Source organism: Passer domesticus, chromosome 3 (assembly GCF_036417665.1).
Source record: "Passer domesticus isolate bPasDom1 chromosome 3, bPasDom1.hap1, whole genome shotgun sequence".
Classification (NCBI taxonomy): Eukaryota; Metazoa; Chordata; class Aves; order Passeriformes; family Passeridae; genus Passer; species Passer domesticus.
Window position 1 is genome coordinate 86,017,109 of NC_087476.1, and position 26,964 is coordinate 86,044,072.

Below are 26,964 nucleotides of genomic sequence, written 5' to 3' on the forward strand. Positions count from 1 at the left end.
AGTCTGACCTTCAGCTGAGTTGAATTTAGCTTAAAAACGGAGTATGAAACTCTGGCAACTGTAATATTCTTAAAGAGGTGTAGTGTGAGTTAATACCCCAGTTCTTGCATTCCTCCCCCTGTGCTCCTGTCTCCTCAGGACAGGTCTGGAGATCGAAACCACCTAAAAAAGGCACAGGAGAGCTATCTGCCTCCTGCCACCTTCAGTTCTCTCCTGGCCCCTTTCCAGGCTAGTACTGGCCATACTAGCTTGGGCTCTAACCCAACCCTTTTTTCTACATTCCTTTACCCTAAACTTCCATGCACACCTATTAGACAAGTTGGCACTGGCTACATGGCTGGATTTCCCAGTTTGAATGCTGTGGCACGTGGTTTACCCACCTTGGCACACAACACAGTGTTTGGGATCCTCCCTTCCCATCCTCTCCTCTACCTCCGACCATCACCCCCGCGGCAGGCGCTGACTCCGTGCCCACCCTCCTCGCGGTGCTGAGCTACCTCGCTGCACACCCTGTTCCCACAGGGCCAGTCCCTCCCGCAGCGACTACCGTAGCTGCAGAGCCAGCCTCATCTCCTGATGCGTGGTCTTCGCCCATGCTGACACCTCCCCCCTCCCATTTCTCTCCTCCAGTTCCTCTAATCACCCATCCTGTCTCCCATTCACCTGTTAATGAAGCTGCCCCCGCCTCTCAAATTTTCTCACTCCCCAGCCCCATCCCCTCTGCGGGGGGTGTGGGGGGAGGGGGTGTGCGCGTTCTCTGTCCCGCTCCGCGCCCCTGCCTGCCTTTGCTCTGTGTCCTCCTCTGTAAGATCGTGTCTCGACGGACTCTTTGGGTCCACTCCAACTAGCTATGGACCCTATCCCACATGATCTTACATGGATGAAGGCAAAAGACGAGAAGCGCTCTTCTCCATGTGGGAACGAATGTCCTCAGTTTATTGACTTGAGAACCACCACATGGAAAAACCTGCATTGGGAAGAGCCCTAGGGCGCATGGAGGGAGACTTTTATACCTGGGGGAAATGGGTGTGGAGGAAGAGGTTCACAGACAATGGGATACCACTAAGGAGGGCTGAGGGGAGGGACTGACCAGGGAATAGTCCACCGGGGGGTCTTGGGCAGAGGGGTGGGTGAGGGAGAGACCATGTGATGGAAGAGGGGAATAACGAACCATATGATATAACACAAACTATTCAGTGCAATATAAAGACTACTCAGTACAAATCTCAAATCACCCAGTGCAAAACAACAACTAAATAAACTATTTACTGGCAATAAAACACTCCTTGCTTCCGGCCTGCACCCAATCCTCCCGTCCCTCCAGAGCCAAGCTCCACTCCACCTATGCCTGGCTCGGCTCCCGTGCTGTCTGTCTCAGATGCTGTGGGTCCTGCAGCTGCCGCGGCTAGGCTGGGTCTTCCTCCCGTGCCGGCACCCTGCCCCCACTCCTCTCTGGTCACTCCCAGTTCCCACGCTGGAAACGAGAGTGACCCTGATCAAAACACACCCATTGTGGATATCAGTAACCCCTCTCCATCAATAACCTCAGAGAGAGTGTATGCTTCAATATCTACAGGCGTAAGCATCAAGCGGTACATCAAATAGCCAAATACAGCACCCAAAGACCCTTCTCTTAAGCCTCTCAGACAGCAAAAAAACCAGGCTCGGGTGGCGTGGAAGAAGAAAAAAGACTGTGTCCCTCCACTACTTCATAAGTGTATAAGACTCCTTGTTCTATATGTGTGAATTTCATGTAAAGATATATACCAATGTTCAATTGCTCAAACACACACAAGTCTTAAAAAAAACCCCCATAGCTTCTTTTATAGCTATTTCTTGTCAGTTATTAAGAATGCTTTCAGTTTTCAAAATTATATTATAATCTAACAGCACAACTGTGCCTCCTTTTTATAAGGATATGTTATGGATGGATAATGAGATGATTGGCTCTCGCAGTTAAGGGATAACTATTGTGTGACTATTAAGAAAAGCTTTACTGATGTATAGTTATGTTAAAAAGAATGCGTGCAGATGTGTCCCTTGCATGGAGCAGTTGGGAATGGAAAAGCTTGTTGCTAAAGGGGTGGGGCATGGCAACACCTGATCTCCAGTCATGTTACAAGAAAGCAGACTCCACTGATAAATGGCAAAGAAGAGCTGACTGACAGACTTTGGGAGGGGCCAGGGCTGGCTGATGCAACCCCTAGGGGTATAAAAGACTGAGCATCCATCTTGAAGATGAACTGGCCACGCGGTATCTGTGAGAGCAGTTTCCAGCGCTGTGAATTTTTCCTTATATAGTCCTTTTGTTGTATTTTTGCCAAGGTTTATTAAACCTTAATAACCCCTTAATAAAACTGTTAAGTGTCTGCAGAGGTCCAATGGGGATGTCTTCATAGTAAGAAAAACAGGGGAGTTGTGGAATCCTCTGACTCTTCCCCCTCAGGGAAACCCCCACGGCCTTGCCTTGGAAGAATATATCATAGAGTTTTCCTTACTTATGCTGCTAGAGGGGACTCAGCCCATGGTGCTCAGCAGCACTACTGCCAATCTACACTAGATTGCCTCCCCCATTGGCCAGTTGACACTGCCCACCCAATTATTCATCCCTCATTCCCCCTACAGGTTGCTGCCCTTTGCCCACCCCTGTGCCCTCAGGTCACTGGTCACTGACCCCATTCTTAAGTCATGCAGACCAGATGGTTTGGTCTTTCAACTCTGGTCCCTTTGGCATGGTGGATGCAATAAACCTTCACTGGAATATATAATGTAAAGACCCTTCCTGTCTTTCCTCTGCTGAGCTATCTGTGGCATGTATGTGTGCATGGACTTGAAATGGCTGATCTTATGGCCTTACTCTGAGCAGCTTCTGAAGGGGATGTTTCAAAGAAGTTTGCAGCGTTTCTACCACCCGGCCACGCTGCAACAGGGAATGGTGTGGTTCTGCCAGCTGGGACTGGGGCCAGGCTGCAAGAACACACGTGGGGGACTTGGCTCCCCTTTGCAAGGCTGGAGAGTTTCAATTTGGGAAGAGGGACCGGTTCCTTACAGATGTGATGTGGAAACAACAGAAACCAGGTCATTCTGTGCTGCTTTCTGGTAGCCAAATGGCAGCAATGAAAAGTGAGAAACCTCCTACACCATCCAAAAGCTGCAAGGTATCCTTACAAGTGATACCTATTTGATACCTATTCTGGCCAAAAGCCCCTGGGTGTTGCTGTGAGAAAGAGAACAACTTTGGAATCAGGGTCTGTAGTCTTCATATTAGATATACTGGAAAGGCTGCTACTTGCACAAAAAAACCCCAACCAACCAACCAAATAAACAAACAAAAAAACCCCCCACCAATGCTTTCTGTTTAAAGAAGCTAACTTGTTTAATGAGGCAGAAAAGTTACTAATGTAGTCGTTACATTCCTGGACTGTGCATGTACTTACCCTCTTCCATCTCTGTCAAATAAAAGTTCTGAATAGATTGTTTTTGGGCTGCTGGCATGGAAACCAGTAAAATAATATTTCTGTAGAATGTAACCTCTTCTGCTTTAACTTCTGCAACTTTGTGCTGATTAAAATAGAGGTGGAATCTTAATGGAAACATTTTACAGAAGTTCTGGCCCAGAATGTTCACAAGATGAGTTTAAATTTAGGTACAAATTCAAACACAATGCTTGATTTTCAGAATTTATCCTATATTTTACACAGCTAAACACTTAAAGCTATTTGAAGGAACATAATTTTAGATCTGTAACACATAAAAATGTTGCCTGCAGTATTTTTTCCTGATGATCAGAGATAGAGTCAATGATATCTAGGAATTGCATGAGATGGTATTTACTTATTTGAATCAGTTTTAAATCTCACCTATAGTCTTCTTCAGTAATACTATGCTTGTATCAGATTAATTTAGCCTGTATATGTAATCAATGTACATCTTTAGCAGCTACAGCTTCTTCTGGCAGCATTTCACTTGCTTTTTTTAACCTGGCTCCTATTGCCTTCACCTGATACTCCGTCATTTTTCTTCTGTGGGAAAGTGAGTCTTATCCATCTTCTCAATGTCACTTGTGATAGTTCCAGAACTCTGTCAGATTTTTTCCCTGCTCTGATCACCTCCCCCTTGGACTGCTCAGTGCCACCTTACTGAGTGTAAAATCCACAGCCTCCATACTTGTACTTCTGTTGGGAAGGATGTATGTGCAGCTGACTATGCTTTGATAAAGGAAACTACTACTGATGTCAAAGTCCATTTTGGCCATATTCTGTGACTTTCTACTGCTGCACTTCATAGGTGACTGTTTAAGTTGTCTGCATTGCTAATTTTTCATTTTATTAACCACTTTGCTCCCCTTGAGGTGTCTTGGCTTCTCCTGGATGAGTGTCCACAGCCACATCTTTAGTTTCCTTTACTTTCTAGGAATATTCTCTGTATGCTGCACGTCTCTATGATGCAGAAAACCTACAGACCCCTCTGAGAAGCCTTTCAGGACTTTGTATTGACTACTGCTCCGAGTTTCACCTCCACTGCTTCTCTGCCATCCACCTGCTGACCAGTGACAAGCACATCCAGGAGTGCTGTGAGACAAACAGGAACCACTTCTGCCACCTCCTGCAGTTCCAGGATGAGAATTACTGCTTCCCCCAGGTGCTGCAGAACTTGGCCCTGAGCCGTAGCCTAGGCTCAGTGCTGGAGAATCGTGGAGGCTGTCTCCAGCTGTGCCTGGCTGAGGTTGCCAGTGGCCTGAGAAACCTAGTGCTGATGGCCCACGCTGCTGACCGGACCCACTACACCTTCATAGCTGAGCAGCTGGGCCTCGTCTGGGTTTCCCTACCCAATGGTAGCCAGCTGGAGTTGCCATTCCTGGATATTCAGAGCATAGTGCTGGCGACCCTGTGGCCGGGGGATAAGAGGGGCTTCCTGGGGATGGCTTTCCACCCCAAGCACAAGGACAATGGGAAGTTTTATATCTGTTACTCATACATGGCTAAGACATGGCTAAGAACTGAATGGAAAAGATCAGATGCAGTGAATTTAAGGTTTTGGCATCTGATGCCAACAAAGCTGACCCAAGCTCTGAAAGGTAAAGTTCATGTTGAATGCTACTGTATGCCATGATGAGAAATTGTTTTTCTCTGTCCCTGTTCAACCCCCAATATCAACACAGGCTGGGGACTGAGAGCAGCCCTGCCAAGAGAGACTTGAGGGTGCTGGTGGGTGAGAGACTGGACATAATCCAGCAATGTGAGCTTGCAGATGAGAAAACCAAACATGTCCTGGGCTGCATCCAAAGATTTGTGGCCAGCAGATCAAGGGAAGGGATTCTGCCCCTCTGCTCCACTTTCAGGAGGTCCCACCTGCAGTGCTACATCCAACTCTGGGGTCCCCAGCACAGGTCACAGATCTGTTGGAGAATACAGTGGAGGCCACCAAGATGATCAGAGGGATGAAGCACCTCTCCTATGAGGACAGGCTGAGAGAATTGGGAGTGTTCAGCCTAGGAAAGAGAATGACTTGAGGTGACCTCATGAAAGAGAGAGTAGGAGTAGGGGGGGAAAGGAAAGGAGCCTCTGGAGTCAAAGATCAAATCTTCATAGAAGTGTGATTGATGCTCATTTATTGCTAATCTAAGGGTACATTTATATCATAAAGCAGGGTTCACATGACACAGGGATGCATCCAATTGGTTAACAAAGCACTGTGTGTAAAACAAAGAGTATTTCTTAACATATCTTGGTCATGTAGCTTAGCTTGGCATCATTATCAGAACATCTTGCTACTGATATTCTTCTCACATCCTCAGACCATCCTTTTCCCCTTGGGTACAGCTGGGAAACTTTCCCAAGGGCAGTGTTCTCTTCTGCTAGCAGGCACGTACACAGAGTGTCAGCAAGCATGCCTCTAAATTCACAGAATGTCTTTTGTTTGCATACAGGGTTGTGCACATAGGCTACAGTGTCTGCCCAAAGCACTCTCTAACAGTGACCTCATTACACTCTTCCAGTACCTGAAGGGAGCCTACAAGAAAGATGGACAGAGACCATTTACAAGAGCATGTAGTGACAGGACAAGGGGGAAAGATTTAGATTAGATATTATGAAGAGGGTGTGGAGGCACTGGCAAAGGTTGCCCATAGGAGTTGTGGATGCCCCCTCCCTGGAAGTGTTCAAGGCCAGGATAGATGGAGCTCTGAGAAATGTGGTCTAGTGGAATTTGTACACTGCCCATGGCAAGGGTTTGGAACTTGATGATTTTTAAGGTCTTCTCCAATTCAAGCTGGTCTATGATCCTATTATTCTTTCCACTGGCAGAACCTGTACATTCCCAGTCATTCTGGTTCAGGTGTGTGACTGGCCTGCTATGAAACTACCAGAATCAGGTTGGCTCAAGGTCACACAGAAAACCAAAATGGATTGAAAAGACTCAAGAATAAGGTTGTCTTCTTTCTCTGTAGCAGGCACAAGGCCTGCAAGGCCCTGGAGGTCAGAAGCCTGAGCTAGGAAATACCAAAGTCAGCATGACTAAGGGTTTAGAAGACCCTCTCTTCCGCCTTTCGGACCCTGTTATCTCTCTGTAGATCCATAGGCCACTTTTTCCCCTGACCCTTACTATTGGACAGTTTTCAATCCCCCTATAAGGTATAAAAACCCCTAGCTCTGCCCGGTTCGGCAGAGGAGAGCTGTCCCTGGACCCTTCGCGGAGACCCCAATAAAAGAACCCTGCGGAATCCACACAGCGCTGCTCTCTCTCTCTCTGCGTCTGCTGCGGCTATACCCAGGGTGACGGCCCCAGGCATGCTAAAAGAGCTGAAATCACTAAAGAGCTGAACTGCAAATCACTATAGCCGCCTGAGCTGCCTGAACCCCCCGCTGGGCGATCCTGGACCCTCGTTGAGCTATCCTGGACAACCGGCCTCCCCGCTGGGCTTCTGCCCCGGGGGGCCATAGCTGACGTCCGAACATAGCCGACGCCCGAACAGCGGGGGGCCCCTGGGCCAACATCTGAACCGCCGTGATAGCCTGGCCGCGGAACTGAATGCCGGACCTGGCATTTCAGAGGAGCAGCATTTCTTCGTGAAATTGTCACTGCCTCCGCTCGCCAGAGATCCTGGAAGGAGAAGCTCTTCGTTTTAGCAGGACTCTTCTGGACAGGAGGTCAGCCGACCCGCACCCCGACATCTGGGCACGCGAGTGTCCGTGGAGGCTGACGAGCAGACGACCCCCAGCAGAACTTTGACCCACAATAGGCTGAAAAAGTGTAAGTTTAACACAGCCTCTCTTGCGCGCAAAAATATTTTTCCTTGGGTCCTTTTTTTTTGGGTTTTTTTCTTTTTTTTTCTCTTTTTTCTGCTGGCGGGAACTGAAACATGGGATCAAAGCTTAGTAAACGATCCCAGAACGAGAGAGATTTATATTCCCTAATCCTAGAAATCCTATCTTCTAACAACTTTTCTTTTTCTAAAGGTAACCTTTCAAAAACTAACCTGAAACGTTTTATAAAATGGATTCTCTGCCACTTCCCAGATACTAATACACAGACTATTACCTTAGACTCCTTTTGGGATACAATTGGGACCACGATATATCAGTTTCAAACTAACCAAGACTTTTCTGTAAACCGGTTTTTACCTATGTTTCACGCTATAACTAAAGCTGTAGAAAAAACTAACAAAAAGATTTTAGCCTCAGGGCTAACTTCTGTCGAACAAAACGAAAAGTTCTTATCTCACTTAACAGAAGCGCCTATTTCAAATGCTAATGGAGGAGATAACAGCCCCTCCACCCTGGAATCCAGCACTCCGCTGGGTCCTAGGGTCCCGCCATCTGCGCCGCAACCCCCCGACCCCAGGGCGCCCACGGCCCCTGCTCACCCCCTCTTCCCCCCCGCCTTCCCCTCGGGAGCCACATCCTGCGCGCCTCCTTGCTCTGCGTTATCTCCGAGAGCATCTGCGCCAGTTCCCGCCGGGACTGACCCAAACCCCACCCCTCCCCCTGCTCCCCCCGACCCTACTGGGGCCACCCCCACCCCCCTTGCCGTCCCTCCTGTCCCTGCCGCGTCCGCCCCCACTCCCTCCCCCGCCCTCGCCCCCCCCGCTACCATCGCGTCTTTCCCTGCCCCCGGCACCGTCCCTGCTGCAGCAGGGGATCAGCCCCCCTGGGTACCCGCGCCCCCCCCCACCACCGCGCTTTTGCCTGCCGCCGGAATTGTACCCGCCGCACCCTCCCTCAGTCCCGCCGCCTCCTACATCCCGCACACCCCCTGCCCCCATACCCTCGCTGCGCAACCCCATACCCACGCTCCGCAGCCCCCGGTCGGGACCCCCCAGACTTCCCTCAGTTCTGCCCCCCCTCCCCACGCCCCCCAGTCCTGTGCATGCTGTATCACGCATTGCACGGCCACTCCGGCAATGCTGTCTCGCTGTAGCCACGTACTGCCATGTGCTGCCTTATACCCGGTCCAGCCACATGCCCCTCTGCCAAATGCAGCTCCAGCCAGCCATAAGAAACATAAGGCAAGGTCTGATAGCTCTCACTTCTCGTCATCTGATGACAGCAGTGACAGCGATTCTGATTTGGAAATAGAATATGTAGATCCTTGGGCAAAAATAAAAATGGAAGCCACACAGGCAGGGGACTGGCAGTTAGCTCAGAGAATTACTGCCTTTCCAGTAGAATATAAGAAGGGAAAAAAAGGAGGTGCCACTAATAGAAAGACATGGGAACCTATTACAAATAAAGAACTTGTGCAATTAAGAAATACAGCCACAGAACATGGTAGAAGTTCACATATTTTTAGAAATTTCCTAGAAGCTACGTTCTCAGCACATGTTCTGGTACCCCACGATATTAAAAATATTGCCCAGTGCCTCCTTTCTCCCGCCGAGTACATGCTTTGGGAAAGGCATTGGAAAAAGCAATTAAAAACATTATCAGATAACTATGCTGCAGATGCTGATAAGCCAAATTTTACACTCGAACAGCTGGCTGGTGAAGGGGATTTGCAGAAACCCTCTGACCAAGCTGATACTTTACCTAAGGCAACATTACAAGATGTGGCTATAGCAGCAAAAACCTCCTTACTTCTCACCCCTGATGATTCTACCCCTACCCAACATTTTTCTACTATCAAACAAGGAATAGATGAAAGCTTTATCAAATTTGTGGATAGAATTAAGGATGCTCTGGAAAAACAGATAGAGAGCACAGAGGCAAGAAAAGAACTGTTGTGTAAACTTGCCATGAGTAATGCGAATGAAAAATGTAAAACAATTCTGAGAGCCTTACCCTTGGACACAGAACCTACCATAGAGCAAATGCTGGAAAGCTGCACACGCCACCTGTCCACTGAAGACACAGTGGCCCAAGCAGTTACTAAGGGTGTTGCAGAAGGAGTTTCTAGTGCATATGCAGTAATAGCTTCTAAAGATCAGGTCCGCCGCTACCATTGCGGAGACTTTGGACATTTTATAAAGGACTGTCCAGAGAGGTCACCTCCCAGGTACCCTCGCAATTTCTACCAAAGGCCCCAGAATCAGCAGTACTATCAGCCGCGTCCGGGAAACTTCCATCGGAGCGTGGTGGGGCCCCACGCAAGGACACCAAATCAAAGGCCACCCAGACCCAGTCACGCACCATCCCAGGAGATTCCAGACCACATGAGGAGGATCCAACACACGGAGCAATACCAAAGGGAACGCGCCGTCAGCTGGTAACTGCACTGTCCATTGACTTTAAAAATGACAATGTTTATCGTGTTCCCACAGGCAAACGTGGGCCAAAAGGAGGTCCTTCTAACATCCTAATTATAGGTGATTCTCTCCATAGCCCAAGGGAAATATTTGTTGTTCCAGAAGTACAAACAGTGCACCCGGGACAAGAAATCTTTGTCCAGGTGTACTGCACAGACTTACCATATTTTCTTCCAAAGGGTACCCCATTTGCACAAGCCTTTCTACTCCCTAAGAATCACAGGGAACAGCTTCCTCTCAACCCCACAGCAATGTGGATACAAGTTGTGGGACCGAGTAAGCCTGTCATCGAGTGCGGTCTTACCTGCAGAGGAGAGAAGTTCCACCTACCAGGGATGCTGGACACCGGTGCAGACGTGAGCATCATCGCCCGCTCAGAATGGCCAGCACACTGGGAGCTACAACCTGTGGCAGGCATGATCACAGGGATCGGTGGAGCTACAGTTTCCATGCGGAGCAAGAACAACATCCTCGTCGAAGGGCCTGAAGGCAAGTTGGCAACCATCCGCCCATTTGTGGTAAGGGCCCCCATCACCTTGTATGGACGGGACATTTTATGTCAGTGGGGAGCCTCCCTACGTATTCCCAGTCCGGATTTCTAATTGGGGCCACTGAGGAGCGCGCACTGCCAGACACTCCTCGTCTCACCTGGAAATGCCATGACCCGATCTGGATCGAGCAGTGGCCCCTCTCTAAAGTCAAACTGCGCGCACTACATGCCCTTGTGGATGAACAGCTCGCCAAAGGCCACATCGTAGAGACCACCAGCCCTTGGAATTCTCCAGTCTTTGTACTACAAAAGCCTGGAACGGACAGGTGGAGGCTCCTCCACGATCTTCGCAAAATCAACGAGGTCATCGAGGACATGGGTCCCCTCCAGCCTGGCCTGCCCTCACCATCGATGCTGCCTAGAGACTGGACACTTGCTATCATTGATATTAAAGACTGTTTCTTCAGCATCCCGCTGCATCCCCAGGACGCTCCACGGTTTGCCTTCTCCGTCCCCTCTCTTAACAGAGAGGCTCCACTCAAGAGATATCATTGGTGTTTTCTTCCACAAGGACTAAAGTGCAGTCCAAGTATATGCCAGTGGTATGTTGCTCACATCCTGTCTCCTGTTCGGAACCTATTCCCAGGTGCGATCATCCATCACTATATGGACGATATTCTGGTCTGTGCACCAGAAAAAACGTACTTGGACAAAGCAGTTAAAAAGACTATTGAAACCATAGAACAGGCAGGATTTGAGATCCGTGAGGACAAAATACAGTACACCAACCCATGGACTTACCTTGGACTCCAGATCCGGGAACGGACCATCGTACCCCAGCAGCTCACCATCCGAGACGACCCAAAAACCCTGAGAGACTTACACAGTCTGTGCGGATCCATCAACTGGGTACGTCCACTGCTAGGAATTACAACAGAGGACCTCGCTCCACTGTTCAGCCTTCTCCGGGGCAAGGAGAATCTGGACTCTCCATGCACTCTAACACCAGAGGCCCGAGATGCCATCACCAAGGTCCAGGAAGCCCTGTCTTCACGCAAAGCCCATCGCTTCGAGCCCAGCCTGCCTTTCCAGTTCGTCATTCTGGGAAAAGCACCTAGGTTCTATGGACTGATTTTCCAATGGGACACTCAACTTCGAGACCCTTTACTAATCCTGGAGTGGATCTTTACAAATAACCAACCCACAAAAACCATTACCACCTTCCAAGAAATTATGGCACATTTAATAAAAAAGGCTAGAACTCGCCTCCGTTCCCTTGCAGGGTGTGAGTTCACATGCATATATTTGCCAATGACCACTGGGGACCTGGAGCATTTGCTCCAGACCAATGAGAGTCTCCAGTATGCCTTAGACAGCTATACAGGCCAAATTTCAGTGCATATCCCAAAACATAAGCTTTTTAATCGTGATGTGACATTTCATCTGACTCCAAAATTAGTCCAAAGTAGGACACCTCTCAAAGCTCTAACCGTCTTTACAGATGGCTCAGGGTCATCCCACAAGTCGGTAATGACATGGAGGGACCCTAAAACCCAAAATTGGGAATCTGACATAAAAATAGTGGAGGGATCTCCACAGATTGCGGAATTAGCAGCTGTTGTCAGAGCCTTTGAGAAATTCAAAGACGAACCTTTTAATCTGGTCACAGATTCAGCTTATGTTGCTGGCATAGCTATGAGAGCAGAACATGCTCTTCTCAAAGAGGTTTCCAATCCAAAGTTATACCAATTGATTTCTACATTAACACGCTTAATTTCCCACAGAAAACAACCTTACTATATAATGCATGTGAGGTCACACACTGACCTCCCAGGTTTCATTGCAGAAGGGAACAGGAAAGCAGACACCTTAGCCATGGCAATAGAGACTGCTAATGTCCCTAACATCTTTGCCCAGGCAAAGTTGTCACACTCATTTTTTCATCAAAATGTGCCTGCCCTTATCAGAATGTTCAAGCTTTCAAAAGATCAGGCAAAAGCTATTGTTGCCACATGCCCGAACTGTCAAAACTACCAGATACCATCTGTGGGGACGGGAGTCAATCCCCGAGGTTTAAACAGCTGCCAGCTGTGGCAGACAGATGTAACCCACTTTGCACCTTTTGGAAGGTCAAAGCACGTGCATGTATCGGTTGATACATTCTCAGGAGCAGTATTTGCATCAACACATACAGGAGAAACTGCGCAGCACACCATAAAACATTTTCTCCTCGCATTTGCAACCCTGGGAGTACCAAAGGAGATCAAAACAGACAATGGACCTGCCTATACCTCTCGTAAGTTGAAAGAGTTCTTCAGTGAGTGGGGAATACAACACAAGACAGGTATACCTGCAAACCCCACAGGACAATCCATCGTGGAAAGGACACACCAAACTCTCAAAAGAGTCCTCAATCAGCAACAGAGAGGAACAAAAATCACCTCTCCAGTTGAAAGACTTTGCAAGGCTCTCTATGTCATCAACTTCCTGAACTGTACAACATCAGAGCCTGATCCACCAATACTTCGCCACTTTGCAAATACCACCCAAGCAAAGCTCACAGAGAAACCACCTGTGCTGGTGAAGGACCCAGAAACACATAAAGTCTCTGGACCTTTCGAACTCATCACGTGGGGAAGAGGATACGCGTGTGTTCTGCTACCATCTGGTCCAAGATGGTACCCAGGGAAAAACATAAAACCATACCTAGGCACTGCAAATACCACTTCCACAAGCAGTGACAAGAATCCTCCTGAGTCAAACACAAGACCTCCTCAAAACCAGACCAGCTCGGCCTGGAGACGAAGACGTCGCCAAACGTCCACAAGTGGAAGAGACGACTGTCCCATCACACAGCAGCAGACAAACCAGAAAGCTGAACAACATTCTGTGGCATCAAGCCCTAGACCAGGCACAGCCTGAAAACAAACTGTTCTTTGAATTAGATGTTATTACCCTTTTTACCCTAAAAACCCTATTATCCCTTTTATCTACCCTTACCAAAAGCCTCTAACCTTTTACCCACTCCCCCACCCTTAGTACCATAGAAAAAAAAACAAAAAAAACCAGTAAAAAACTAAAAATAAAGGGGGGAGGTGGAAGGAACAGAGGAAAGGAACAAGAAAGGAACCCTAACCCTCCCTTCCTACCATAAAAATAACAAGTTTTGCTTATATTCCCTATCAGAAGCCCCATTCCTGCCCAAAGATGAAAAATATCTCCATTGGTGCTGTCCTCACTGCTGCCTGGATGTTCCTCACCATGCCGTGTGCCGTCGGTTGGATCGGCCCACAGCCGACCCATAATGTCTGGGTAACCTTAGCAAGAACATTAAAACAGGATAACATGTGCTTATCCATGGGGAGCGTTGATAACCCACTTTCCACATGTCTAGTAGGAATTCCTTTCGTAGCCGATGATTGGCCCGCCTATAATTCAGAGCTTCTCCGCACCACAGGTAAGCGACCCCACCAGGTAGAAACTTGGGACGAGTGGACAAAAATACTGCCCAATGCTCTTGAGGAACCTCAAGAATTGGATCTGTTGGGGTCCTCTAAGGCCACCTTCTGTGTCAAATTTTACTTTAGACGTCCAAGGAATAATTTGCCTGAAATTGACCTAAACAAAAACACATACCGAAAAGACATATCACCAATTAACAAAGCCTACAACCCTCACGATTGGTGTAATTACACTGCTCGTGTGATCTCTGTGTCCTCTCTCCACCCCAAAATTCTACCCAAGGGAACGTTTCTCATCTGTGGTGACAGAGTATGGGCTGGAATCCCCTCACGACTCCAGGGAGGTCCCTGTACCCTAGGAAAACTTTCCACCCTTACTCCAAATATCACCTTGTTGCACGATTGGAAAAAAGAGAGCGAGTTAAAACGCCACAAAAGGTCCTACACAGCATTTGATGAAAATTGCGATCCCAAATTATACGATTGGAACAAACCTAAAAAGATAGCGGTCTCTATATTCCTACCATGGGTAGCTGCAGCTAAGGCCCTGGGTGACATAAATCACCTTGGGTGCTGGCTCAGTAAGCAAGCTAACGCTACTTCTGCTGCCCTGAGCGATCTCTTAAAGGAAGAAGAAACCACAAGACACGCTTCACTCCAAAATCGAGCAGCGATTGACTTCCTGCTGCTTGCCCACGGACATGGCTGCGAGGACTTCGAAGGGATGTGCTGCTTCAATCTCTCTTCACGCTCGGAATCCATCCACGCCAACATCCAGAAACTGAAGGGACTTGTGAAGGACTTAAAAGTAGAACAGACCCCAGACTGGGTCAATGATCTCTTCGGTCAATGGGGACTAACGGGATGGGCTGCATCTTTGGTTAAGGGAATCTTGTGGATTTTTCTTGTAATTGTCATCGTGTTACTTATGTTCTCATGCCTTGTCCATTGTTTTAAGAGAACCATAGGGAACGCCTTTTTTCTAAATACAGAAAGTGGAGTTGTAGCAGGCACAAGGCCTGCAAGGCCCTGGAGGTCAGAAGCCTGAGCTAGGAAATACCAAAGTCAGCATGACTAAGGGTTTAGAAGACCCTCTCTTCTGCCTTTCGGACCCTGTTATCTCTCTGTAGATCCATAGGCCACTTTTTCCCCTGACCCTTACTATTGGACAGTTTTCAATCCCCCTATAAGGTATAAAAACCCCTAGCTCTGCCCGGTTCGGCAGAGGAGAGCTGTCCCTGGACCCTTCGCGGAGACCCCAATAAAAGAACCCTGCGGAATCCACACAGCGCTGCTCTCTCTCTCTCTGCGTCTGCTGCGGCTATACCCAGGGTGACGGCCCCAGGCATGCTAAAAGAGCTGAAATCACTAAAGAGCTGAACTGCAAATCACTATAGCCGCCTGAGCTGCCTGAACCCCCCGCTGGGCGATCCTGGACCCTCGTTGAGCTATCCTGGACAACCGGCCTCCCCGCTGGGCTTCTGCCCCGGGGGGCCATATTTCTCCATCTTGTACTCTTGTCTTCTAAAGAGCAGTAACAGCCTTTAATCTATTATGAAATTAACATCTGCCCTATGAGGTTTGTACTGTAGAAGAGGATGTCTCACTACAGTACTGTACACTTATTTATCAGTCGTGTGTGCACCTGCCCTGTGTACACCTGTATGCACCTGCTCAGATAAAAGCTTAAGCTAGTTCTTACTTTTTTTTTTTTAATTATTTTTAAGGATTCTCCTGTAGCTTGAAGAACCAGCTGCAAATCACAATGATGGGCAGCTGCTTTTGGTGTGGATGGCTATTTGTATGTGTTCACAGGGGATGGAGGGAAAGCTGGAGACCGTTTTGGAAAACTTGGGAATGCTCAGAAGAAATAAGTAGGAGCGCAGATGAAAGCTTTGAGCTTGTTCACTGAGGTACAAGGTTTGGAAAGGCGAAAATGTGGAAGAATAGAGTAAGAGTGCTTCCTGAAAATGCTCATGCATCTGCAAGTCTGTCCAAAGCAGTATTTCAAAAATGAAAATTTGACATGTTTAAAGTCGTTTAGAGAAAAAGTTGTTTAGAGAAAAGAGTTTCCTGGCTTAAGCGGGTTGCAAGACATACCAGCCTCTGGTTTACTTCTTTTAGGCAGATAACTTTTCCTTTGAAAATGGGCAAGGAGAAGAAGGTAATTTTTGTGTTTTCAGATGGCTCTCATGCTGTGGTTTCTTTTTCTGCCTTCTCTTTAGGAGCACTTTGTCGGGGAAAGTGTTGAGGATTGATGTGGATGGAAGAAGCCCTGATGGAAAGCCTTACTGCATCCCTCCTGATAATCCATTAGTGTCTGATCCCAAAGCCTGCCCGGAGGTTTATTCCTATGGGGTTAGGAATATGTGGTGTTGTGCAGTGGACAGAGGGGACCCTATCACAAAAAAAGGAAGAGGGAGAATATTCTGTGGGGATGTCAGGTAGAACAGGTTTGAGGAAACTGACCTCATTGTTAAAGGAGGGATCTATGGCTGGAGAGCAAAGGAGGAGTTTGAATGCTACGACATCTTGTATTTGCAGGGTTCCCAGACAAATGAAGGAATGATGAATCTGACTCCATGTTCTTAGAAGATTTATTTATTATTTTATGATATTATATTATATTAAAGAATACTAAACTAAAACTATACTAAACTATACTTAAGAATACAGAAAGGATACAGACAGAAGGCTAAAAGAATACTAATGAAAAACTCATGACTCTCTCCAGAGCCTTGACACAGCTGGCCGTAATTGGCCAATAAGTAAAAACAATTCACATGCAACCAATGAAACAATCACCTGTTGGTAAACAATGTCCAAACCACATTCCAAAGCAGCAAAACACAGGAGAAGCAAATCAGATAATTATTATTTTCATTTTTCTCTGAGGTTTCTCAGCTTCCCAGGAGAGAAATCCTGGTGAAGGGATTTTTCCAGAAAATATGACGGTGACAACACCACAAAGCTTTGCCACAACCCCTCCACGGGTAAGGAAAAACTTTCTTGTAGAAGATTACTATGTGTGTATATTTAGTGGACTGTAGCACTGTTTTTCCAGTGAAGCTAAATAATCCAGTATTGTATATTAAATGGAATTTGTCTGCTTTTTAAGATCAGGAATCCCTTCTCCCCAGCCCTGCTGTGTTGCTATGGAATGATACTTGGCTTATCCTGAGACATACCATATCCTGCCACACACTGTACCGGACAAGGTGTTTAAATTCAAAGCCTGTGTCTTTTGTGGACAAATTTCCCAGTAAAGCCAGGAGGACAATGGATTTGATTTAAGTAGAAAGTGATACTGTATTTTCTCCGGAAGCTCTGAGCCATGACTGTGGCTAAGGACAGAGGACAAGACTGATGCTGAGACCCTGAAACAAACCCTGTGGCAGATGTAGTGTGTCCCAGCCAGCAAAGTGCTGCAGGAGAATTCCCAGAAGCCGTGCTCTGTGTCTGACTGTGGGTGTGATGGACAAAACTCACTTGTTGCCTTTGAAAAATAGAAATTGGTGGTCTTTGCAAAACTCTTGGCAAAAGCATGGTAGAAGAACTGAGTATTATTATAAAGTTCCTTGGGTGAAGACACCTGGTCTCAAGGTCATGCAGATGTTCCTGGAACACTTGGATGAGCAGACAAGCATAGAGTATGTATTACTGCCATTAAAGCAGGGAAAAAAGTGAGGACAAGAATAAAATTCAGTGGAATCTGATAATTCAATATAAGAAAGGGCTGAATTCAATTTTAACATTGCCAGAGGCAGAGTCTTTATTTACAAGTCTCATGACATAAAATAGCAAGAGCACACTCATTTATGCTCTGTGTTGTGTCAGTGAACCCATGAAGATGTTGAGCTCACTTGCAGTTTTGATCTTTTTCCCTTCTCTAAAAATACTGGAATTAGTAAAGATGATCCCTGCTAAAGTGATTGGTACAGTCACATATAAGTAAGACAACACTTGCTGCAGGCTGATGCCTTCCTGCATTGCTTCTTGATGTAGAGAATCTTGGTTTTTTTTTCTTATGGAAGCTCATCATGACTAAGCCTTGATAAGCAACTACACAGAGATGTCCGTAAAGCCCCTGGGTCAGTTCTGTCCCAGAGTAAACTGCTGAATTACCACTGCAATTTTGCTAAAGTTAAACTGTATTTGTCCTTCTGGTAATTTTTGTACCTGTCAGTATCATTGAGCAACTACTTTTTGATGTTCTCTGAAAGTAAACATTCTTACTTTGTATTTCTGTGTGTTTGACAGATGACATTCTGCCAATATTTGCATATGGTCGCAGTGTGGGCAAGTAAGTTACTGGAGGCTTTGTCTACAGGGGATGTGAATCACCCAACTTGAATGGCCTTTATATTTTTGGTGATTTCTGTGAGCTCCCCAAGTGTGGAGACGCAAGGCTTGACTCCATTTTCAGAAGGCTGGTTTATTATATTATGATATATATTATATTAAAATACTACATTAAAACTATACTAAAAGAATAGAGAGAAAAGATTGATCAAAAGGCTTGAAAGAACAGGAGTAGAACGAATAACAAAATCTTGTGACTCTCAAGAGTCCGATGCAGCTACATCTATGTTTGGCTCTTAATTAGAAACATCTACCAATCACAGATGCACCTGTTGCATTCCACAGCAGCAGATAGCTATTGTTTACATTTCTTTCCTGAGGCCCTCAGCTCCTCAGGAGGGAAAAATCCTAGCAAAGGATTTTTCATAAAATATCATAGCTACAGATTTCATGAGCGAGTGAGTCTGTTTCCTCTGCAACTCCTATTCTGTACCCACATTTTCCATGTCTAGGCAAGTAAGTATATTGTAGCATCCCGAAACCTTTTGAGCTGGAGTAGATGAGAAACTTGGATATAGAGTAAGTTCTGTTTGACTATTACAACAACATTTTTGCTGGAATCTAAACTTCCTCCATTTCAGAATCCTTAGTATAAGTTTGCTTTTGTTCAGATCTGTTTCTCCAAAATCCAGCCAACAGTCACAGTCTTCACTGACTGCTTTTTTTGTTTCAGTAATGCATGATTTTGACAGGAACTAGTTTTGATGATGGAGACATAAAACACAGGGGTTTTTTTTTGTGTAGTTGACTTATGGCTTTACAAGAAGGTGAGAAGACAAATAAGTGGAAGAAGCAGGATATCTGCATTGGCAGCACAGCAGCTTGTGCTTTCCCTGGAATGATCAATTCCTAGAGCAAATAATTTCATCATCTCGTTTGCTGAGGATGAAGCAGGTAGGTATCATGCTGGCCACACCTTCAATAGAAACCATACAGTCTGTTCTCTACTGTAGGGAAAATGTGGAATATCTTGTGACTCCTGAGGGGTGCCTATAGAGTAGGCAGTGCAGAGAGGTTTGTGACTGGCTCAGCATGGCAGGTGGGTCAGGGAGGTCTCCTGCCCTGTGAAGCTGTTGCAGATCAGGTTGATGGAGAGCTCAGGAAACTGAACCTTATGTGAAACTTTCCTTTTGTTGTTGGTCTTTTGTACGCTTTCACTAATCAAAAGACCATATCAATGCAGTTCACTTTTTCATTATACCATCTCATCCTCACTTCAGTTCTTAGAGCTTTTCTGAACTTCTCCTGCTTCCTTAGTATAAATTCCTCAGTCTTATTCACAACAATCCACAATTCACACTGTGGATCATAGACCAGGACTTTATTTGGGGATAAGGAAAGCCACTCATTTAAAAGTTTAGTGTGAAGTCCTCAGCACATGGGACACTACTAAGGTCACAAGAACCAGATCTCTCACCAAGGTGGAAGTACCAATGAACACTGTTTGCTCTTCTACAGCCTCCTGACAGAGCTATGTAATACAAAAAGAAGCTGCAAGTTTTTGGAAAGTACAATATATTCTGTCAGAGCTGCATGGACATGCAGGCTTTGCTGTGAAATGTGGAGTGAGTGAATGTGAAATGTCTCTTCTTCTGGTGGCCTTTTAGAAACCAACATGATATTATGTAGTTTGAAAGACAACAACAGCTTTGCCTCTTGCAAGATACTCTAATTTCCCTTTTCCCTGGATATTGTTCTAGTGAGTGCTGAAGGGAAGGCACAAGAACCATTTGTCTTCCACAGTTACCAGACAGAAATGAGAAGCTTGTCTCCCACAGATTAGCCAGTGTAGCTCTTGCTGAATTTTTCCCTTTTTGGTATGATTATGAAATGGAAAATATATTTCTTGTGTGGTCTTCCACTCTATTTGTAGTTTCTGGCTGCTTCTTTGGTACAAGCAAGTTTTAAGAAATATGTATTTATACAGAGGAAAGCAACCTTTTGAGAGCCACAGAGGTGAGGTAATGAAGGTGCTGCTTGAAAGAGTGCTGCTGATTCTGTGTGGAACCCTGTTGCAGTCAGGAGGTCATTTGGTGTTTCTGGGAGCCCACTGGCACAGGGCAGGGTGAGAACAAAGCCATTTCTTGGACATAAGGCATGGCTGAGGGGGTAACAGGAAGAGTTTCCTTTTCTGACTACATGAATTACTGAAAAGCCAGGAAAGAGGGAAATGGAGAACTGGGATCCAGCTTGGGCACTTGAATCTAAGACCAGTTTTCTTTTTTGACTTCCATTTAGGTGAACTGTATTTTATGTCTATTTATTATCTCAGTGCCTATACACCATGTGGATTGCTCTACAGGCTCATTGATCCTGCAAGGTTTGTAATTAAAGATGAATTTCCATGCCAAATTCTTCTGTAATCACCACTCTCCAGCTATCACAGTAAAAGAATGCCAAGTACTACTGATACAGTATCACTGACATCTGCATCCAGTCCTTGGGTTTTGTTTACACACTGCACCTCTGGTGCAACTTTAATCAGTTTGAGTGAATTTGTTCCTCACTCATCATATCTGTGCACAGAGAAATAAGAAATAGAGTTCAAATTCCTTGAAGATCTGGGAGAGTTAAGGATTAAAAGAAAGTTTCCTTGGTTGCATATCTGAATTACAGCTAAGCAATGTCTTAAAAAGGACAGTCCATACCCTTTAGGGTCATTATCTTAAATATCTATGATGCACATTAATATAAATAATAAATGGTTATAAATAAAAATGCATATTAGCCAATTTTAATAAAAATATGAAAAATAAAATTTATTTCGCGACCGTAAAAACAGTCTCGACAGCCACCACCAAAACGGACAGCGTATCACCCCCGGGAAGTGATGCGGGTGAACGTGAACGTGAGGAAAGGACCAACTGGCACCTAGACCTCCCCGTCCACACCAACTGCTTCAAGGTAGCAGTTCTTATACAGTTTATTTTGCCCGCGGCAGGAAGTCTTTGTTTCCTTTTGAGTTCTTCATATTCAAGTTGGTTTCTTTCTCTGGACAAAGCCTCCTCCAGGAGTAGAATGATCCATTTCCCTGGTTCCCAGAATCTGGCATTCAAATTCAAGGTGTTGATGGTCCTGGTCTCCTCAGATAGGCATCTTGTCTGGGCCATCAGCACCTGGCGTCTTTGGGCATAGGTGCTGTTGAACTCTTATCCTGGGTGCAGCTGGAGTCCCCTTTTGGATGCAAATGCCGTGATGACCATCTGCCAGGTTTTGTGGTTTTGTGGTTATCTTGCCTAGATTTCCCAACCTGAAGGAAAAAGGGATTCTTCCCCCCCCTCCACAGTTTATTTCATACACATATATATTTTATACAACGTTTATTTCCACGAATTACTAACTATATTCCTAACATAAATAAATAGCACTCCACAGTTTTCTTCACGAAGATGAGAGAAACCTGGTGGTTCATGCAGTGCTCAAATAATAACTGGAGCCTGAACCTGAGTTTTTCCAAGCAAAATGTTTTTCCCCATCAAGCAGTTATCCCTGCTAAAGTCTGTTTTTGCAACAATAAGCACACTTAAGTTTTTTTTTTGCCTCCCTAGCTTTCCCATTTTGCTAAAAAACATTAAATGAGTTTCAAATCACTGTAAAGTAGATAGAGTACAAATGTGTTTGTGTTTTTGCAGAGATCTTGGACATTCACAAACTGAAGAAAAGCAATGTTTTCTTGAGAAGTTAGATCCAAAGCTAGGTAGTTAACTCAAACTATGTACCAAGGTGATGGGAACAGAACTTGAATCTTTTACTGCTCGAGGAGATTTCTGCCTTGTTAGAGATATAGTTAGTAATTCATGCAGATAGAGTTATATAAAAGGAATATGTATAAAAGCATCTCTAATTTATTGTAAGCAGACAGAAAACAAAGTGGCACCTTTTCTTGCTGGTAATTTGGAACTAAATGGACATACAACCATAATAAAACAGACTTGTAGCTTTTAGAAGGGAGAAGACTATGATTTTTTACAATATATTTAAAACAAACCTACTGTACCTAAGGGAAAGGAGAGGGAGGAATTTTTATCCTCAGGATGGCAAAACTACGGCAGATGGACAAAGAGGCACCGCAACACTTACATGCGAAGGAAACCCGGCTGCACAGGAGATGGGCATTCACTAAAGCATGTGCCCAGTGACGCCCAAGAGATGATGGCCCGGACAAGATACCTATCTGAGATAACCAGAGCCATCAACACCTACCATCTGAATGCCAGATTCCGGGGAATCGGGGAAGTGCATTAATCAATTCCTGGACGAAGGCTTTGTGCAACCCAGACCGAAGAAAGAAACCAACTTCAATATGAAGAACTCAGAAAGAAACAAAGGGACTCTGCTGCGGGCAAATTAAAGAGTATAAGAGCCACTGCCTCGGAGCAGCCGGGATGGATGAGGGGGATTTGGTGCGATAGAGGCCATTTTTCACGGTCCCCTGCTTACCTCCCGGGAGTGTTATGCTGTCCGTTTGATCGTTGGATGTTGGGACTGTATTACGGTCGCAAAATAAATTTTTTATATTTTTATTATAATTTGGCATATTTTCATTTTTACTTATAACATGCCTTTAACAGCTTATTATCTGCCAGAAAATGCATTAACTGTGAGGGACCAAAATGTAACATTTTCAACTAAAATATATGTGTATATGTTTGTGTGTGTGTGTGTGTGTGTGTGTGTGTGATCTTGCATAAACATCAAGAGCTTGAGCAGAATGTATTTATCAAAACAAATATATCTGTTGTCTGTTTGCCACTCCTTAATGTGCCATGAAGACCCTGTGGTTTTGAAGCTTTGTGTCCGTCACTGCTGGAACAGGACCAGGCATATTACTGCATGGGTGACGCCTGATGAAGGGGAGAGAAAATGATGCATCTGACTCCATCATCAGAAGGCTAAAGAATTACTTTATTATTCTATACTATATACATTGCATCTAAAGTGAATCTGCCTTGCACTCACCCTTGCTCCCAACTTCACAGAACTGCACTCATCTCTATTCTCTCTCGTGACTGTCTCGTGACTGTCTGCAGACAGTCCTGACACAGACACACTCTTGGCCCTGATAGGCCAAGAGAACAAAACATCATCACTTTGGGTAAACAATCTCACATTCTACTTTAGCACAGCAAGCAAGACAAGAATTATGTTTTTCCTTCTTCTCTGCTTGTCTCACAGCTTCTCTCTGTTCAGAGGGCATGTGAATACCACACAGGCACTTACTGCCCTGGCTCTTAAAATGTCTTCCTGCACTTTCCGGTTCCCCTTCTTTGCCTTAGCCCGCCTGGGGCTGTCAGCTCTGCCCTGGTCTGTTTACACTTTGCAAGCGTGCCCAGGCTGTGCAGAGCTACTCGGAGCCTGAACAGGCTCTGGAGCATAGTCCTGACACATCCAGCTCTTGGAGTGACTCTGGTCTCCTTATGAACCTTTCTCCTTTGATTTTACTGCTGTTTATAGGACTTTTCCTGGGGATAGCTGGGTTCTCTGATGGGCTCAGTCCCAGGCAGTGAATCCAGCATTCCCTGCCTCCTACCCACATGGCAGGAAGTGTGCTGGTACGGACAGCAAGCCACACAAACTGCTTCCAAAACATTGCCAGGGCCACTGTCATGTGGCCGATGGCAACTCAGATTTCCCGAGGAACCCGCCAGGAAAGCTGATGGCAGCAGTGCCGTTCGTCCCAAGTTTGGCTTGCATCTGGAGCAGTACTCTTGGAGACAGCAGGGTGGCACCAAATTCCTTCTGTCCTGAGCAGAGAGAAAACGAGTTAGAATGTAATTTTAAAATCAGAGAGGAGAGAGATGAAGGGAAAAAAACCCCACAACCCACCAGAAATCCCCACAAGTAATACCTGCAACCCTGCTTTAGTAACCTTTTTCAAAAAATTGAAATGGTGTAGAGGAAGTGCTTGGTTCTTGCCACTGTCTGAAGGAGAATGCTAATCGCAAGAAAATATTATGCCTTAGGTCATGCTTTGTTTTGCTTGGTGCTGTTAAGCATGCCAAATTGGAAGAACCTGCTCTTATTTGTCCTACAGCAGTTCCCTTGGTGGGTAACAGAGAATACAGGTGTGTTGTGGTTCTTTGTACCTCTCTTCCTGTCACTTAATGTGCAACATCTTTACCTCAGGGAAAATGTGTTTGATTGGTTTTTGTTTTGGTGCTTTTGTACTGTGGGAAGTTGTCAGGGGACAGAGGAGAGGAACACAGACACATTTCTTTGCAGTTGTGGCTCCCTCCCTCTGTGCCTGTTCCTCTTCTTTGTCACCCCTCTTGCTGCAGCACTGTTGTATCCAAAGAAAATCCCAGTGAAGGTCACATTCACCAGCTGCTGTTGGGACAGGGATTTTATGGCTTTCCAGCTCTGTGTCAGCCTCTTGAATTCCACCTGTGCTGTACTCCAGGTGCCTAAAGTGCTTTCATGCCTCTTCCACCAGAGGCAAATGAGAACAGGGAATTGGTGTGTGTCTGCGGAATAAATAAACTTCCCTAACAATCTCTCAGATACCTGCATCTGCCTTTCTGTTTCCCAAGGTGAGCTCCACCAGGGAAGTGTAAATACAAGCCTGTTCCACTGAAAACAAAAAACAAGCGAATACCATTTCTTGCATGAGCAAGTAAGTTTTTGAGCTTTGATTTTAATGAGAAGCAAAACATAAACTTACAAGCATGTGATTGAAACTTCAGGAGTGTTAACAACTACAGTACTGAGCAGGAGCAATCCTGAAATTTGGTTATCTCATTTAATGTGATAATCAGACACAACTTCTGCTGTCTGCCTTTGCTTAACCCCAGTCCCTGATTTTTTTTTCCCCCCCTAAGTCCTTTTTCCAAGCAGCCTTCTGTCTTAAAGTCCCATGCAGCTGGGGCAGGAGTTACATCTTGAGTAGAAACCAGTGTTTGTCAAGATGATATTATTTTTTCTGGTATTTCCAGATATTAGTGTATTATGAACAATTCATATTGTTAAGTCTACTGGAGAAGTGTGCAAGGTTTTATCACATTCTGTCTGGAAGTAATTTTCCTTAAATACACATTCATAATTTCTAAAATCAGTAATTTTATTTCCAGGAAAAACAAGGGTCTTTTGATAGAAGAAGAGAGGTTTATAGTATGCATTTCTTCTTTCATAATTTCAGCTGTTTTTCTTGACTATAGGTCTAATAAGTCATATCTCTGAATTAGCCTTTTGCCTTAAAGCAGGAAGGCTGAACCATGTTAATTACTTTCCTCAGAGACTGTCCTTGAGCTTCTAAACAAATCTTCAACAACCATGCCTCCAAAAAAATCTTCTACCTTCACAGCAGCCACCCCAAGAGTTTCTTCTAAGAAAGCAAAAAAGACCCCATCCACCAAAATAAAAGCATCAACAGCGAAACAAACTCCATCTGGTAAAGAGGGACAGAGAGTCAAAGCTGAGGCTAAACCTCACAAGGGAAAGAAGACTGGACACAACTCCAGAACTGCACCAGCACCACCATTGCCAAAAAAGAAGAGTTCCCACCTAGCCAGAATCAAGGAGGTTCTTCCAAAGAAGGCAGCACTAGCTAAGGGAAAAGTGGAGAAGGAAAACAGCTTTTGAAGCTAAATGATGTCCCAGAAAAAGCAAGTAGCCTATAAAATGGTGAACAAAAGTGCTGAATAGTGACCAAATAAAAGAGATTTTGGCTGACTTGTTAGGGGTGCTCCCAGGTGTGCCCCTAATGGCAGTGTTAGCAGTCTCTACATATGTTCTATTAAACATATTGAACTTTAACAGCTTCCAAATCCTGCTGTGATGTCCTTTTCTAAGTGGTTATGATAGCCTGTGGTGGGCATTCTCGTAAGATTTGGCTGTGTACGACTGTCTAATAAATCTGACTCTAAATTTCAGAACTTTAATCTTCTACTGAAGAATATGGAATAGACATGTCAATTACCCCACCTTTATTTTTTTTTTTCTTTGTTTTTGTCCTTTAGCTGAAATGCAGGAAAAAGTGTGTTTCAGGAGTAGTTGTCTTTCAGACAATGAAATTAGATTTTATTTTTTGAAGGTGCTCAGAGGACTGGAGCACTTCTCCTATGAGAGAATCGGGGTTGTTCAGCCTGGAAAAGAGAAGGCTCCAGGGGAATGTTATAGCAGCCTTGTAGTCCCTGAAGGAGGCCCACAAGAGAGCTGGAGATGGACTTTTTACAAGGGCAGGTAGTGACAGGACAAGGGGGAAAGGCTTCAAACTGACAGAGGGGACGTTTAGATTAAATATTAGGAAGAAAATATTCACTATGAGGGCAGTGAGGCACTGGCAAAGGTTGCCCAGAGAAGCTGGGGATGTCCCATCCTTGAAAGTGTTCAAAGCCAGGTTGGATGATGCTCTGAGCAACCTGGTCTAGTGGAAGGTGTCCCTGCCCATGGCATGGGCTTGGAATGTGATGATCTTTCAAGTCCCTTCCAGCCTAAGTTATTCTATGAATATTTTTTCAAGGTACGGCTCACCTGCAGAATTCATAGGGTCCAGTAAGGGCTGGAAATGTCCAGCACCTCTGAAACACCAACACAAAGCACTGGATGCCAAGCAAACCCCCCAAGACCCCGCGTTAGAGCCGAGACATGGGCTGGAGCCATCCTGCGACTCCAGATCCCACGCGGTGGAAGCGGCGCCGTAACAATCTCGCTGTTCAGATCCAGGGAAATGATTGATTGGGGAAGCGGAGCCGGGATCGCCCTTGCGCTCCTGGCCACGGAAACAGCCGAGCCCATGTCGTCAGTTTGTAGCTCCGACACTTCATTCGTCTCCCACCGCTGCCCTCTGCAGGTGCCGTGCCGGGATGCAAAAGGCGACCCCCGCGGCCCGCTCTTTCCGGAATCCCCCAGCTCTCCCCAGGGGAGAGACAATATTTAAAAAGAAAAAAAAAACTAAGCACGAAAACTCACTG

General features: G+C 45.6%; 1 protein-coding gene across 1 annotated transcript; it reads left to right on the top strand.

The window, feature by feature from the left end:
* The first annotated feature begins 3,107 nt into the window (after positions 1-3,107).
* Positions 3,108-16,285, top strand: HHIPL2 (HHIP like 2). The gene is given in 6 exon segments (XM_064415785.1): positions 3,108-3,158; positions 4,414-5,004; positions 5,007-5,077; positions 15,421-15,470; positions 15,473-15,560; positions 15,916-16,285. Coding segments are annotated over 6 exon segments (1,221 nt in total).
* The last annotated feature ends 10,679 nt before the right edge of the window (positions 16,286-26,964 follow it).